The sequence below is a fragment of the Lutjanus erythropterus genome, chromosome 17 (assembly GCF_056507025.1).
Source record: "Lutjanus erythropterus isolate fLutEry1 chromosome 17, fLutEry1.hap2, whole genome shotgun sequence".
Classification (NCBI taxonomy): Eukaryota; Metazoa; Chordata; class Actinopteri; order Lutjaniformes; family Lutjanidae; genus Lutjanus; species Lutjanus erythropterus.
Window position 1 is genome coordinate 25,480,268 of NC_139333.1, and position 16,418 is coordinate 25,496,685.

Below are 16,418 nucleotides of genomic sequence, written 5' to 3' on the forward strand. Positions count from 1 at the left end.
AAATAATGGCTTAATAGCTCAAAATAATTAGAAACATTCTAAAAATAATTACTTAGTTTCTCAAAATGTATGAGCATGTCACAATAATGACTAAACTCAAAATAATGACTTAATATGTCAAAGAATTAGATTTTTTTCCTCAAAATAATGACTTAGTATGCTGAAATAATGAGAGACTCCAAAAAATGTAGTATCTTAAAATAATGTCTTACTGTGTTGAAATAGTGAGATAACTCAAAAAATGACTTAGTATGTAAAAATAATGACTTAGGATTTCAAAATAATGAGTTAAAAGTCATTATTTTGAGAAAGTTTCTAATTATATTGACTTCCAGGATATCACAATGGGGGAAATCAGTACTTATCCATGTATTATATAAATCAAGGTTCCTCATCTTCACACTGTAGACAATCTTTAACATGTTGAAAGTTTCATCTGAGTCTGCCGCCTCTGCTGCTGCTTCATTCTCACTGAAGGACAATCTGTTTACAATAGACACTGGCTCTGCACTGTATACTGTACCATGGACTTAACGTAACAATAGCTAACATGTTAGCTACCAGTTTTATAATCACAGTGTTTGTGCACACGCCCACAGTGAAGCACTTGTTTTTGCGACTTCAACATCCTGCTGTGCCAATATGCAAGATACAGTATATTTTATGTAGATGTAGATAATTTATAGGTGTTGGCCAAAGAAAGTGGTGTAAAGAGTTCACGATTTGCACTGTTCTGTAAGTACTTTTGTTAAAAGTCATGTAGTGTTCCCTTGTAAACTGTGACACTTTCCATCACGTTGGTTCTTTGATGTAGATAATTAACTCATTTATGTGGTTTTCTCAGAATATAACTTGCTTCTTGTAAGATACTTAAATCACCTGAGCTGTTCACAGAAAGGACTCTTTTATATTGTCTCTCATGTCTTATTTATCTGAGTTCATTAAATTTCCTCTTGCTTTTCTGCAGATAAAAAACACTTTGCATTGTGTTCAGCCTGGGAAAGAAAAATGTCAGTGTCAACAGCCCTGAGGGGAAGTCGGGAAATTAATGCAAAACATGTTCACACTCAGCCTTACTCTCAAGACGCCATCACGGTACTTGGCTGTTTTTAGCCCGTGGCAAGCTGCAACTCAGACCGCTGTCCTCCGCTGGGGATGGAGCCCGCATGATCCCACAGTCATTTACATACATATGTGACGCTGACAGAGCAAAGGTAGAACATAAGATTAAAGGGAGGGGAAAAAAATGACCATTTTCAGAGCTGCGTTCAAGGCAGTCCCTTAGCAACAGCATCTTTATTTAGAGCCTTTAATGTCCTTTAGCGTGGGTCCTGCTGTGCCACATCCCGTTGGGGGAGAGCGGCTGTGATGAGAGCTCAGTGGCTCTGATATCTGCAATAGATGAATTGAAATGCAGGAAGTGAGCATGATGAGACAGCAGAGAACATTTTCACAGCTTCAGACAATGACACTTTAATTCATCAGCTTTTATTTAAACAGGCTGAAACAAACACTCTGTCCCTCCTAAATTAGTTTAATTCGACCATAATTTGGTGAATTTAAAGATTATTTAAATTGAGGCAAATTTATTGCCTAACAGCCCATATGTCTGGGGGTCATTTAAAGGGAGAGCTGAACCCTAAATCAAAAACAATCAAACATTTTTCCTTTTACCTGTAGTGCTATTTATCCATCTAGGTTGTTTTGGTGTGAGGCGCAGAGTTTTGGATCCTCAAATTGCTTTGAAAAACTCAACGGCAAAGTCTGTTTCCAGAAACCAAGACAAGTGCAAATTTGCAGGAGCTGCGATCATGCGTGCATCCAATGTGCATGCATTCCATGCCTCCATGGCTAAAGTATAGCCTAAAAGAGAGTATGAAAAATAAAACAAAAAAATTGCACCTTAATCTAATTTTCATTTTCATTTAAATTGGTAGAGGAAAAAAGTATTTGTTCAAAAACCAGTATCAAAGTCATGGTATTGTTGCTGCAGCTGGAATCGAAAATTTCTGAATGACATCCTGCCCCGCTGCGAGGCTCTCTGACAAATGGTTAAAGGGCAACTGCACTGCCGTTTTTCTGGGTTTTTCGAATGAAATCACCCACTCAGCCATTGCAAAAAGCAGTGACCTGCATTACAGCGCTCCTCCACTCCCCTCCGCTACCTACACACCAAAGGAGTCCAATCTTCTCGTAGTCTCGGCTGGGAGATGTATACAAGCGGTGATGTTGCAACTTTCACAAGCTCTTAGCTTTTATAGTCTCAAAAGTAAAATAAACTCACAAAAAAATGTCAAGAAAGAAAAAAATATTCTCTGGTTTGGTTGAAAGTAAGATATGGAAAGTAAGAGCTGCGTTGATATGCTTTGCTATGCCTGCCTTGTTGTGTTTTTGCTGTTGTTGTCACCACTGCATTGCATTGGCTTGTTACACGGAACCATCTGAGAAGAAACTGCTTGGAAAAGGGCAAGCACTTTCAAAAACACTTGGCAGGTGTTATGCCCCGGTCTAGGGGAACCGTGGACATAACCAATAGTGTGCTCCCTCTGTCTTCCCACTCCAAAGAAGGCCAGCGACCAAGTTGCCAAGTTCAAGAAAGGGTGCAGTTTTATTATACTTCAGGGGGAGAAACAGGCCAAAATAACAAACATAACAATCTAAAGAAAACCCTGAGCTTACCTAACGAAAGTAATGGAAAATAAATGACAAAATACTAACCTGATCTCCTAACTGAATATAAACAGGAGAAAACACGGTTAAAAATAAAAGCCCCCCCCTACTAAACTGCCCTACTATTTACACTTACTGACAATTTTCACAAAAGCTCTAGGCTTATTCTGCACATGCTCCCAGTGACCTATCAAACAATTTCTCTAAGTAAATACAAACAATCTTACGTCTACTCGTCTACAAAAATTACTCTGACCAAACAATTCGCAACACCATGCTGGCGGTTCTTTGTGGTGGAGAGGCTGGAGAGGAGACAGAATGCAGGCCGCCAGCGTTCAAATAGGCCTTGGGCTCCGCCCCCTGACCAATCGTGCAGCAGCAATCCTCCTCATCATCATCATCATCCTGCGCCACCTGTTCCCAATTCACACTGGAGAGCAAACACACACACACTGGGGAGAGGAGACACTGTAGCAAAGGGCAAACACATTCACAAATGACCCAAAGGGGATAGGATGAACCATTTGTCTGCCACACACCTAAAACCACGACCGTATCAGCCAGTAAGACACTGATTGGCTGCACCACTCGGACAAGATGGATTCTTGCATGATCTTGTGATCTTGACTCCAGCTGCCTCGCAAGTTAAAGCAGTGTAAAAAGTTGGAGAAACACTGATCTAGATGGATAAGAAGCGCTACAGGTAAGAGGAAAAATATGTGTTTTTGATTCTGGGATGAAGTGTCCCTTTAAAGGGAGCGAGCATCTGCATTCTTATCAAAAATACAACACAAGAAGAGATGTTTGGAAGCAAATGAGTGAAATAAGCATCCTGCTGCAGAGCTCGGATCCTCTGCAGTCATCTCACGCTCCTATTCTACATAAATTTTCACATTTAGCAGAACCATATCCCGTGGCCAGAGTTATATATTCACCAACTGACTAGTATTCATCAATCAACAGAAACAAGCAATCTGTCCTAGGGGCACTTTTCTCATTCACTCCATACAAGTCTGCTTATTTGTATTCATCTGATGACTAGTGCTCGGTGGAATGGAGGTACTTTTATGGAGAAGAACACTGAGGTCATTTGTGGAGGGGAGGCAGGGTCAACCGGCATGCCTTTTGCAGTCAAAAAATGATGAATTTGGAGTGAGAACTGCAAAGAAAGCAAAGCGGCGAGTAGTTTTGCCAACGTCCGCCTTGTTGAATTTGAACAAATCACCCACTGGAGGAGTGTTAGTCTAGCCGATGCAGAGGACAGCTCTGTAGCTGAAGGTTAAGACTCGTCCCTGAAGCTGCAACACAACCATCTGTCACGTTCATTTAAGCTGTGGATTGTGAAGCCAGGAAACCTTCAAACCTCACTAATATTCAACTGAAAAAAACATGTACATTCCCCGTCTCATACAAATAAAAAAATGCTCACATCTTATCTGACGCGTCTTGTCTGTTTTATCTGCAGTTAAATCACTCAAACTTGAAGCGATAGTTGGGATTTTCTTGAAGGGAGGTCGCATGAGGTACAGTGTGTTACCTACACTAGGTGGTAACACACAACCATCGGGAAACCTACAGAAATGACCTTCTGAACCCCTTGGGGGTCTCGCTCCCCAGGTTGAGAACCACTTTAAAAAAGGCCCACCTAAAAACCTCCATATTAGTTTAAGTGTATGCGATATGTAGAATATTTTCACTGCTTTACCTTGCCATTAGACAGCTTTTTCCACTGGGAAACCCCTGTTATATACGCTAAATGTCGCTCTTTCCAAAGCCACCAGACTCCACTGGAAAAAACAGTAATTTTACCTTGCAGAACACGGGATTTGCACGTCTACCGCTGCTTCATTGTGGTTGTTTTTGTGTGACTTCTGGGAAATCCAAATGAGCCCTTTAAAACCACCACCAGAGTTACACAATAATACAAACAAATTATCCAATCAAGGCAGCAGGCCAACAACTCCCACATTCAGCATGATTTTGCTAATGGAGTTTGGTTGGGTTAGAGAGCGACATTTGACTTGTATAACTTCAGTTTCCTGTTGGAAAAAGCTGTGAGACAGCAAGGCAAAGTGGTGAAAACATTCTAAATATCACATATAATACTGATATTGATTTTTTTAGGTGGCTAAAGTACATTTTATTGCTAATCCTGTCCACAGCATCACTTTACTTAGCTTCCTACACCAGCACTCCTGCTCCTTCTTCAAACTGGAGGCTTGCTGGTCAACATGTACTGTAGGTAATACACTGACTATAAGTACCTCATATAACCCCACTTCAAACTATCCCTTTAACGATGCAGACAGCACCACTGCAATCAGTTTTGCTCTGTTGGTCGTCTCCTCACAAGCTGTTCAAACTCCAAAGAGAAGCTAAATTTAAACACCACAATGCCAGCATTTGCACACACAAAATACTTTTTTTTATTCCATACAAAGTGCTGCACTTATTACATGAATCTTCAAATAACCTTGAGATTAGGATATGCTGGCTGACAAGCTTTTCATGTAAAGTCTATTCAAATGTTGCATTCAGAGCTGCTGCTGTGTGCACCTGAAGTGGCTCTGCTGCCACCACCAGACGCAAGGGCATGGTAAAACTACTCAGTATTCAGTCGATTAGTGGGCTCCTCTGCAGAATTATCCAACAACAACATTGGAAAATTACTGCAAAGATGAGAACTACTCACCCTGTGGTTTAAATGAGATTGCAGACACTTTGAAAACATGACACATCTTGCAAGAGTAATCAAAAATTAAGCACAAATTTCCTGAAAACACCCTAAATTTTTGACTTTGGTCAGTCTTTATTTAGCGTCCAGTTTCTGTGGTCTGATGGGGCCGATGGACGGGGGCCGGTTGGTGAACGGGTGCCACTGGCCCTGGATGCTGGGGCTGTCTGTGTGGAAGGGCTTGCGGATGCGAATGATGTCCAGGCCAGACTGATTGGTCAGCTTGGTCAGAAGCTCTGAAATCTGCGGCGCCGTTTTGCTCGTGACAATTTCCTCCCTCACGTTGCCGTTCACTGCAGGAAGGAAAAAGAGGAAATAATCAAGCATGAGTGACTTATGTACACAGTTTTCTTCCAGACAAACCTGCCTATTGTGAAATGTAACAGTGTCAACATGAACATATGATTCTGGTTGAGACTCTTTGACTAGTAAGTCAATTGAAACTCACTTTACCTGAACAGAAACCTCAGAAAAACCTGTGTTACACTGCCCCCTACAGTATCTCAGAGTACTTACACCTATGATCATATTACCTCTTTACTGTAGTTCATTTTGCATGTTTTCTTACACATTTATTTCTTAAACTTGCTGCACTCTTCAATGAAAAAAAAAACATTTTAACTGTAAACTCTGAATCATGCCTATGATTTTAAACCATTTTGAACTCTTTTTAATGTTTTATTATGGCCAAAGTATCAGGATCATTAATACTTTCTTGATATCCAGAGGGGAAATTAAGGCATTTTACAGTTACTCACATTCTAGAATAGAAATGTATATAAGCAGAGAGAAATTATAAGAAAACTGAATATAATAAGTAAGTAAAAATATATGCATTATACCGCAATACATAACAAAATAATCTGTGCATTATATTATAATATAATGTTTTTAACAGAATAATTGGCTTCAGAAATCTGGTTTAAAATGTTAATAATATCAGTAATAATGAAAAAAGAAAAGGTTTTGTCCTTTCATGTTTACATCAGGACTCCCTGGAAGGCAGAACAGACACCACCTGCATTGATACTAGGGAATTTACCTGGTGAAATAAAATATTTAGTATAAATTTAATAAAAAGTTCACAAAAGAGGCCATAAATAAAACTTGAATGCGAGCACACTAAAATAACACAATACGTATTAATGTGGTGACATTTTATTTTCCAGGTCTCACAGTTAAGTTTAACATCCCATAAAAGAAGAATTCTTGTGTAATTACCATAATAAATGGAGATTTAATTTGGACCCTTGTGTTTTTTTCCCAGACAGATTTTACCAGTTCTTTCATAAGAACCTAATCTAGAAATCAACAGCTGTTTATAAACTCAACACAGCTAGTTTCACTCATATAACTGTCTCAGAGCTTTTTTTTATTTCCCTGCAATTAACACCGAATTCAAGTGTTCTTTCCAAAAAGCTCTTTCTAGGAAATATTTAGCAAAGTACAAGACTTGTGCAATAAAGCATTATTCTAAATATTAAAAAAAAAAAAACAAACCTGTACGATAATAAAGAAAGTTATTCAGGATTAGTGAGGTAATCCAGAGACAGAGTTATGAGTACTTACAGTATTCTGCAACTATTTTGGGTATCCTGCATGACTGAGGGGAGACATACACGACAGTTGAAGGGTTCTTCTTGGCATAATCCACCACTCCCTCTTCAATGAACTCCCTGAAACAGAGAAGGAGGTAACAATGCTGCAGTTGATGGTCTGGAAATGATTGTTATTACTCATAACTGGCCACTGTGGAACGAAATATTTATTCAACCACTATGATTATCATAGGTACAGTTTTGCAGTATGTATACTTCATTTGAGTATTGCCATTTTCTACTTACTTTTAGCTTAACTATTTTACATGACTGTCATAGATATTTGGCATATAAAGACTTGACATACAAAACATATGATCTGTAAATAAAATTACAGATTAAAGTACACAAATGTTTTTAGTGACAACATTATATACCAATTAATCTGCTGTTATATGGTTGATTATTAATTTGCTCTATAAAACTTAAGACTGAAATTACAGTTCCCCAAAACCAAAAATGAAAAACCTTGAAATGGTTTATTTCATTAAACCAAAGGCCAAACCTCAAAGATATCCAACTTACAATAATATCAAACTGAAAAAAGCAACAAATTTAAGCTGTAACCAGAAAAAAAATGCTAGGGCTGCAACGAACGATTCTTTTCATGGTTGATTGAACTCTTTATTTATTTTTTTTCTCCCTCGATAAATCAATTAGTCGTTCTGGTCTTCTGGTCTCTGTTGATCAGTTTTTCCCACAACCCAATGTGAGGTCCTCAAATATGTTTTGACCACAACCCAAAATTTTTCAGTTTTCTGTCTTATTGGAGTAAAACCCCCCAAAATATTCACCTTTAAGACGCTGAAATCAAAGACTTTTTTTTTCCTTTAAAAAAAATTGATTTGTCGATTATCAAAATAGTTGGAAATTTATTTAATAATCGATTCTTAATAGATTACTCATTTCAACTCCACATTTAGCTCGCAATACTCCTGTAAATTTACTTAAATAAGGCAAGACTTTCACTTGTAACAAACGGTACTTTCAGATAAAGCAATGCCTATATACTTAAATATTATAACACAATTTTTAGCACATTTTTTTGCTGTTGACTGACCGGAAATGTACAAATTAACTCATCATAGCCCTCTATCGCCTTCACAGCATGCATACTACATACAGTGTCGGTGATTTAAGCACATTCTGTTTGTTTTTTACCTGACTCCCAACGAGCTCTGTGCGTTTTTAGAGAAGATGATGGAGATGCGTTTGAGCTGGCAGACATAACGACCGACACCGTTCTGAAGAACGCTCTGAAGGAAGCGACTCGGTGTCCCTCTGGACGTCATTCTTTAACCGGTCAATGGTTATGTTTTGTAAAGCAGATATTATTAAAACCGCTGAACAAAAAACCCTCTACAGACGTCAAAAAGGAACGATATTCATAGAGGACGAGCTGACGGGCATGTCTTCAGTGCGGTCCGTCAGAGTAGATTCCGGAGTGAAACTTCTAATAGACACGACGGTTACAAGAAATACGACTTCATGATACCGTCGGCAAATTAAAATATTCAGTGTGATTTTAATTTTGTTAAAAGTCCGTGTTAATTTTTTAGGTGCTGCAAAATTCAAACTGCAATGCAGCATAATCCCTTTTCAACCCGGTACCTTTCACCATATGTTTCACACGGACTTGTTTTTAAAACGCACCCAAAAGCCCGGGTTAGAGCGGTCGCTTGTGGAAGGGAACCCCAGACCTGTGGAAGATCTCGCGAGAATGAGCATTTTAGCCCAAAACATGATCGCTCCCTAAGCGTAACCGAGTGATTTTTGTTTCTCTAAACTTTAGCAGATCTTAATTATAAAATTGTCACGTTATGAAACACGAAATCTTTATTCAATGTGCACTAGAAAGTCAACGCAAATCTCGCGAGAGTGTCGCAAATCAAGGGTTTCCTTCTATACAAGACCGCGCGATAGCAGCATGGAGAGAAATGAGGGCAGACTACAGCACCAGTAAGCTGCTTTTCGTGTGTTTTTTTCTTTCATTAAACTTAATTTATTTCTAGCTAAGGCTTCCACATATATTCAGGTTAATTTTCTTGTATAGTCAACGTCTGTCTAATAGATCGTCATCGTCATTGTTTGCCCTTGTTTTGACTACAGTTAGCATAGGTCACCCAGATATAGGCTTATGTTTATTACTATTTTCATGTCTTATGTTTCTTTCTATTTATATGTCTGTTTCGGGTTCAGTGTCCTAACCAGATAACTCATGTGGAGGAGGTTGCTGGTGAAGGGCACCACCTGCCTCTTGCAGGTGGCAGCCCCGAGGTATCTCAACCAAAGACACTTATCCTCCCCCTGTGTGAGACTTCTTACCCAGAGGCTCCTTAACAGGCCTCCCGAGGCTCCCTGTGGTGCACAGCTCTGGGGTAAAGGCTACTTCCTGGCACAAAGTGGGACCCGGGCTTATAAAAAAGATGCAAAGTCCACTATGGAGTTTCCTGGGAGCCCCATCACAGTCACAGATATCAAACAGTATCTGCGCGCCAAAGACATTCCCTTCCATGATGGCTACAGCTGCCTCCACATCCCGAGCATCTTTGTCGATCCATCTGCCAGGAAGGACAGCTTCACCTTGTTTGTCGACAAAACTACAGGACAGTTTCTGTGTAAAGACACACTGGTGGAGGGGAGTTGGGAGGATCTCCAGGACTGCCTGGAGGTGATGCAGAAGGAGGAGCAGGACTTCCTCAGCCCCCATGTGCTGCTGGGATATCCAGAGAGCGCGGAGGAGCAGGAGGAGAGGGAGAGAGAGCTGAGGGAGGTGCAGAGGATCTGGTCCAGCTCTGTGCCCTTTACTGACCTCCCTGAGGATGAGGCTCAGCTGATCAAAACCATGTACCAGGTAGAGTTTGCCAATATGGCTTCTAAATAAAATCATAATATCTTTAGGCTATTCACACAATATATATACACATTTCTCTAAGATAACATACCATAAATGCTTAAATAGTGCAAACATATTATTAACACAATGAGATTTTTGATAAATAATCATCTGTCACAACAAAGTGTGTCTCTCTTCCCCTTTCCTGTCCTAACTTCAAATGTCTCTATCATGTGTGGCTGGGATGGGAATTGTCTTTGAGTATTCTTTTGGCTCTGCAAAAGCAATTCACTTCACCAGTATCACTGATACTTGGTAGATGGGTATATTCTTGACCTGGGCCTTGCTCAAAAAAACTTCAAAACTTAAATCTAAAAAGCTCTGAACAGAATAAAATACTGTAGCCACAACTTAACAAATGATGAAAAACACTTGTCAGCCACTACACAATTAAGCTGACAAATAGCAATTTATAAATAAAATAATATACTCAGAAATGGCGATTTAAATTGTAATGTTTTAGATTTGTTTGGAGTTGCCATGAGGCTTTGGTGCATCTACCAAAATCGAGTTCAAACACAGCAGGAATGTGAAATTCAGGTAAGCCAGGTAATCAAAAAGGTGTAAGATCACCAAAAGAAAGTAGAGAAAATATTGTAGCATGTCAAGACTATTTTCTTCACTGAATGATAAAGTTTATCTATGTTTTGTTTCAGATCACAAAGGTCTCTAATGCAACACTGAAGAAGTTTGGCGTGCGGCTCTTCAAGCCTACCAAGAGTCTGGTTTTCCCCTGGTTTGGTGGACCCGACTCCTCCCTGAAGGGGGTGAAGCTTCTCTCAGCCCAACAAAGCACAGACACTGAGAGGGTTATTTATAATGAAGCTACAGTCCCAAAGTGTAACTCTTACTACAACCTGTTTGGCCTCCCCCTGGTGGGGCGTATGGACTCGGAGGTGGTGCTGACTGGACATGAGCTGGACACCCTGGCTGTGAGCCAGGCCACAGGACTGCCCAGCGTTGCTCTTCCGCGCGGGGTCAGCTGCCTCCCACCGATCCTGCTGCCTTACCTGGAACAGTTCAAGCGCGTGACGCTGTGGCTGGGAGGCGACATCCGCTCCTGGGAGGCGTCAAAGATCTTCTCACGCAAGCTGGGTCTGAGGCGCTGCTCGCTGGTGCGGCCTGGGGAGTACCGGCCGTGTCCCGTGGAGGCGCTGGCCCAGGGGAAGAACCTCAGCCACATCATCAAATCCTCCATCCCAGCTGCACATAGGTCCATTGTGTCCTTCAAGCAGCTCAGAGAGGACGTGTACGGTGAGCTGGTGAACACGGATCAGGTGGCTGGAGTGAAGTGGGCAAGGTTTCCAGAGCTCAGCAGGATCCTGAAAGGACACCGCAAGGGGGAGCTGACTGTGTTCACAGGTAAAAACATGATTTCTGAAGGCCCAATCAGTGTTTTTTTTTCCCTTAATAACCTGTAAGCACAATGTAATTCAAGCGATTTGAGGGAAAACCAGACTTCTGCTGCTCCTCTTGGCTCTGTTCTCAGGCTTTAGAAAATCTAGCTTGTGACAGGAGAATTTGCAGAGAATAATATTTATTTATTTATTTCAAAAACAGTGTTATGCATGCGAGTCTATTGGCAGAACTTTAAAAAATGTTATGAATCAACATGCCTTGATGATATCATAGCCAGCTTATCAATTGTATTTAAGCTCAATAAACAAAGATAATATTTAACTGGAATTTCTGCCATTTGTCTGGAAATCATCATGTTTTGTTTTTGTTTGTTTTTTTACAAATGGAAACTCTAATCAGCTTGTTTCAATGCCCCCAAGTAGCCCAAAAAATCAGTCAAGGCACCCTAAGTTTGTAAGTAGTGGCAGAATAGGACTTTAAAGAATAGAACATTGGCACACGCAGCAAACAAACTGTCCTTAAAGGGAATATATATGTAGCCAAGTTTGAATATTCGGTGTAAACACTGGTGCATGTTAGTATCTTTTCTCCGCTCTGCACAGTTACAATCAAATATCCTCTGTATGTTCTTTGTTCACCAGGTCCTACAGGCAGTGGGAAGACCACCTTTATCAGTGAGGTTGCTCTGGACCTTTGCATGCAGGGCGTCAACACGTTGTGGGGCAGCTTTGAGATCAACAATGTGCGTCTGGCGAAGATTATGCTGACGCAGTTTGCCATGCAGAGGCTGGAGGAAAACCTGGAGCAGTACGACTTCTGGGCAGACAAGTTTGAAGAGCTGCCGCTCTACTTCATGACGTTCCACGGACAGCAGAACATCAAGTAAGTTCTGTCAGTGGTTCAGGAATCCAGATCGTTGTGCTTTTTGTTGCATGGATACAGGCTTCTTTCTTTTTTAATCCCAGTCAGCTTGATGTAACCGCAGTGAATCTTGTAATGTGAATATCTGTGAGTCTTTGATTGTTGAATGGGCAAAATATCAAATATTAACACATAAATTACTCAGTAAATAGTTTTATATGCCTTTAAATGCACCAAAAATAATATTAAAAATAAATAAAGGCATTAATTAGTTTATAAAAAGTGATTTATTTCTGTTTTAATTTACTTCTGTATTTATTTACCTTTGTATTCATTCCCCTAATTAGCTACTCTCTGATTTAATTTAGCATTTTATTTATTAATTTAAAGCCCCTCTAAACCATGTTTTTATTTTACTTCGCTTTTAACAAATTTTTAAAATTTGTCTTTTTATTTTCTTACTTATTTGCCTTTGCATTTCCCTGTACTTATTTCCTCAACATTATTCATTTCTGTATTTTCTTTGTACTTTTTTTATTGAGTCAGTTTATTTATTTATTCATGATTTTGGCAGTTACAGTCCTCCATAATTAGAAGACATTAACTTGGACTCTGGCGTGACATTTTATTGGCCAAACAATTAAATCATAAAATAATGGTTAGTTGCAGCCTGAAGCTAAAGTATTTGTCTGAAATACTTCAAAACTTTACTTTAACTTTACAAGTGGAAAGTAAAGTATATACGCGTGTTAAGTGTTTAATTTGTTTACTCACCTGCAGATTTTACAGCAACATATTAACAGAAAAGCAGAATCTTAATATGAATTATTTTGACCCTTTTCTACAGGACGGTGCTGGACACTATGCAACATGCTGTCTACATGTATGATATCAACCATGTCATCATTGATAACCTGCAGTTCATGATGGGACAGGAAAACCTCTCAGTAGACAAGTGAGTTAAATTATAGGAAATGAAATATCAAAGTGCTACCACGAGCTACATGCTAACTAAATTAATATAGTTTTGGTTCAGTTAGTGTTTTTTTAGATGTCAAATGAAACTTAATATCAGTTTCATTGGGTTCAGTACTCGTAAATGATGTTTGATGTGATCCAGGTTTGCAGTCCAGGACCACATTATCGGAGCGTTCAGGAAGTTTGCCACCAACACCAGCTGCCACGTTACTCTGATCATTCACCCGAGGAAAGAGGAGGATGACCGAGAGCTGCAGACGGCGTCCATCTTTGGTTCAGCAAAGGTGAAACAGGCCTCCTCCCGTCCCTCAACTCAGGGGGTTTATGTGTAGCATCGTCACCGTGCACAAACCCACATCTGGCCATGTGGGGAAATGTGCTTGAGAAAGTAGAATTTTGACACTAAAACACATGTAATTTGACAAAAATGTTACTGTCTGGATTTTAATACACAAGGTAAACAACTGTGAAGCTACATAATGACATAAAACAGTGTAGTTCAAGAATAGATTTGTGTAAAATCAGTATCTGGATTTTTTTTGCAATGTAGTATGCTTATCCTTTTAAGGGGAAACTGAGAGAGAACAGAACAAAGTTAGTTAGTTTCAGCCCAAGTGTAAAGGCAGTGAAAAGTTTAATTATGATATAATATTTTTTCTCCTAAAATAATGTTTCAGGAATTATTTTTTTAAAGATTATCCTTGCACAAGAATAGAAAATGACATGCACTGATACACATAAACTAAGCAGTCAACATAAAATTCGCAGCCACATAGCTGTTTTATATACTTAATGCATTTTCTTTTACTCATTTACCCTTTTTTTAAAATCTGTTTGTAATCCCTTGTATTAATTTCCTCACTTTTAAGGACTGTTATGTTATTTTTTCCACAAAGCTGCAGTCATAACTCAGATACATCTTGACTTTTTAACCCCTACCAGGCCAGCCAAGAAGCCGACAACGTCCTCATCCTGCAGGAGAAGAAGCTGGTGACGTGTCCCGGCCGCAGGTCCCTGCAGGTGACCAAGAACCGCTTCGACGGAGACGTGGGCATCTTCCCCCTGGATTTCATCAAGTCCTCGCTCACTTTTGCAACTCCCGCCAAAGGCAAGCACAAGCTGAGGAAGGTCGCCGCCAAGCCAGGAAACGAGGATGCGGAGGTGCTGGCGAAGGAGGAAGTTAAAAAAGAGAAGGCAGAGAAAGCGTCCAAAACAACAAAGACTCCACGAACTGTCAAGAATCCTGCAACTGGAAATGAAAGCGTACAGAAATAATTATTCACAGGCACTATGGATCATTTTCTCTGTTGAATGTGGGCGCACGTTTACACTTGAAGGTTAGAAAGATGCAGACAAATCATATGAAAGATAAAATCTGACAGTTCATTCGGTTCAAGCTGAACATTACACACACAAATACTATATATTATAGAAGATATGAATTAATAATTCACAATGAAATATACAGTTAATAATCCAAGATAATTTGTGATTTTCATTATGGAATCAAGTATGGATGTTTGTTCATACATGTTTGTACACATTCTATGCAGGTACTACTGTATATTAAGACTGAATTCTCCGTTAAGTGGTGGTAAAATACTGTTTTCCCAATTTCAAAAACTACTGTGACACCAAGAGCTTCTGTTTTCATGGTAAAACTCAAAGCACTTGCACATTACCTTATAGTCTACTGATTTTATTTTTTGTACAATGATGATGAGTTATTGAATGAGCTGTTTTTGTTTTTTCAACAAACTAAAATGCTTGTCAAGCAGCTTTTGTCTGTGTTTACATCTGTGGTCAACAGAGGGCGCTGTGGGCTTTATAGAAGACAGTTCTGTTCACTACAGACAGATTTACAGCTGGCATACAGAAAACTTTGTATTTGATTAGCTTCATATTTAGGCTTCAGTGGTGACTTTTTTTTAGCTTTTTCATATAAATCTTTCAGTCAGATTAGTGATTTTTGCCTCTTTCTGCTCTCCTGCTGTGAGTGTCACTGCCTTTTCACACCGATAATTAAGCGGTGTCAGTTTACACGTTACGTTGAAAATGCAATGAGGTTCTGCTTTCTTTTACTGTCACACTGACCGAGCCAAGTCCAGTGTCACATTACACAATCCATTATTTAGACTCGGAGTGACTTTTAATAAATGCAAACATCTTCATATGAATATTTCATGGGTCAAGTCAGTTGCACTGTCCTGCCCTGCCTGTGTTGGTGTGGGGTTACATGTAGAATCAGCAGCTTTCAGAAGTGAGTGAGTCTGCATTGTGCTGCGCTGTGGGCTGGTGCAGGATGTATTGATGGTTTCAAGTGTCGTATTTCATCACCGTCACTGCGAAGCCAAATAAAATTTCAGATTTATGGTATAAAGGCAGCAGTTCAGTGAGGGAATATGAAAGTGCCTGCGTGTTTGATATGAGGGCCTTTGATGATTTCCAACCTTGGCATCCACATAGTGTTTTATTCTCACCCTGAGACACACTCATTTAAAGATTAAGGATCTTTGCGCTTTGGGAAACTCATTAAGACACTTTTGGACTTGTCACAGCAGAAACAAGCCCATAGCAACGCACATAAAACAAAAGCTAACTGTCATACACAACTATAGTGTATTTTAAATTTACACACATGCAGAGGTGCGCACTCTTAAGTCATATGACCCAGACGGGAGTCAGACTGGAGTCACAAATTTGATGACTCAACCTGACTTGGATTTTAACACCATGACTTCACTTAGACTTGAGCCTTTTGACTTGAAAATACTGGACACCTTCTCCAAAGCCAAGAAAGAAGAGGGAGATGCAACAACTTCTAACTTCGCTGACATCTGAAGTTGCTGAAAGAACGATAATTTCAGGATTTACTGTTAAAATGGCATTACATTTGGTGAAGAAAGCGATATGACTTGTTTAGGACTTGGGACTTAACTGGGGGCTTGTCAGTCTTGTGATTTGTTTCAAGGCTTGCCTGTCTCCACCTCTAACATACACACATTGTATATTTATATATAGATATGGTTGGACTTTATGGACAGTTTAAAGGACCAGTGTGTATAGAGGCATCTAGTGGTGAGCTTGCAAATTACAAACACACTTGTCTTCACACTTCTTTCTAACTAAACACCCCGAAAGAGTGTTTTGGTAATACTTAAGATGTGAACAGGCCTATATGTTTCTTTTACAAGTAATGCACATTATAACAATAAAAGATGTAGTTCTTCTTTTTAACAACCACCATAACTGATGGAAATCTTTTTGACATGACTCAGGCAGAAATCATGTTCATAGACAAACTAATGTTAAAGTTAAAGTT

General features: G+C 39.5%; 2 protein-coding genes across 2 annotated transcripts; one reads left to right on the forward strand and one right to left on the reverse strand.

The window, feature by feature from the left end:
- Nucleotides 1–5,072: 5,072 nt before the first annotated feature.
- mrpl43 (mitochondrial ribosomal protein L43) lies at nt 5,073–8,446 on the reverse strand. Its single transcript, XM_084741411.1, has 3 exons — nt 8,164–8,446; nt 6,974–7,080; nt 5,073–5,697 (listed from the first exon to the last, which is right to left on the reverse strand). Exons 1-3 carry the CDS (start codon nt 8,292–8,294, stop codon nt 5,480–5,482), a joined length of 456 nt encoding a protein of 151 aa, XP_084597537.1. The 5' UTR covers nt 8,295–8,446; the 3' UTR covers nt 5,073–5,479.
- Nucleotides 8,447–9,190: 744 nt separating this feature from the next.
- twnk (twinkle mtDNA helicase) lies at nt 9,191–14,478 on the forward strand. The gene is made up of 6 exons (XM_084740919.1): nt 9,191–9,856; nt 10,555–11,260; nt 11,899–12,139; nt 12,966–13,073; nt 13,239–13,380; nt 14,039–14,478. The coding sequence occupies exons 1-6, from the start codon at nt 9,221–9,223 to the stop codon at nt 14,369–14,371; spliced, it is 2,166 nt and encodes a 721-aa protein (XP_084597045.1). The 5' UTR covers nt 9,191–9,220; the 3' UTR covers nt 14,372–14,478.
- The last annotated feature ends 1,940 nt before the right edge of the window (nt 14,479–16,418 follow it).

Coding starts and splice junctions, on each gene's coding strand:
- mrpl43 (XM_084741411.1), bottom strand. CDS start 8,294: ATGACGTCCAGAGGGACACCGAGTCGCTTCCTTCAGAGCGTTCTTCAG. Junction 7,081..8,163: donor CAGAGCTCGTTGGGAGTCAG/GTAAAAAACAAA, acceptor TCTCTGTTTCAG/GGAGTTCATTGAAGAGGGAG. Junction 5,698..6,973: donor CAAAATAGTTGCAGAATACT/GTAAGTACTCAT, acceptor TCCTTCCTGCAG/TGAACGGCAACGTGAGGGAG.
- twnk (XM_084740919.1), top strand. CDS start 9,221: ATGTGGAGGAGGTTGCTGGTGAAGGGCACCACCTGCCTCTTGCAGGTG. Junction 9,857..10,554: donor TGATCAAAACCATGTACCAG/GTAGAGTTTGCC, acceptor GTTTTGTTTCAG/ATCACAAAGGTCTCTAATGC. Junction 12,140..12,965: donor CACGGACAGCAGAACATCAA/GTAAGTTCTGTC, acceptor CCTTTTCTACAG/GACGGTGCTGGACACTATGC.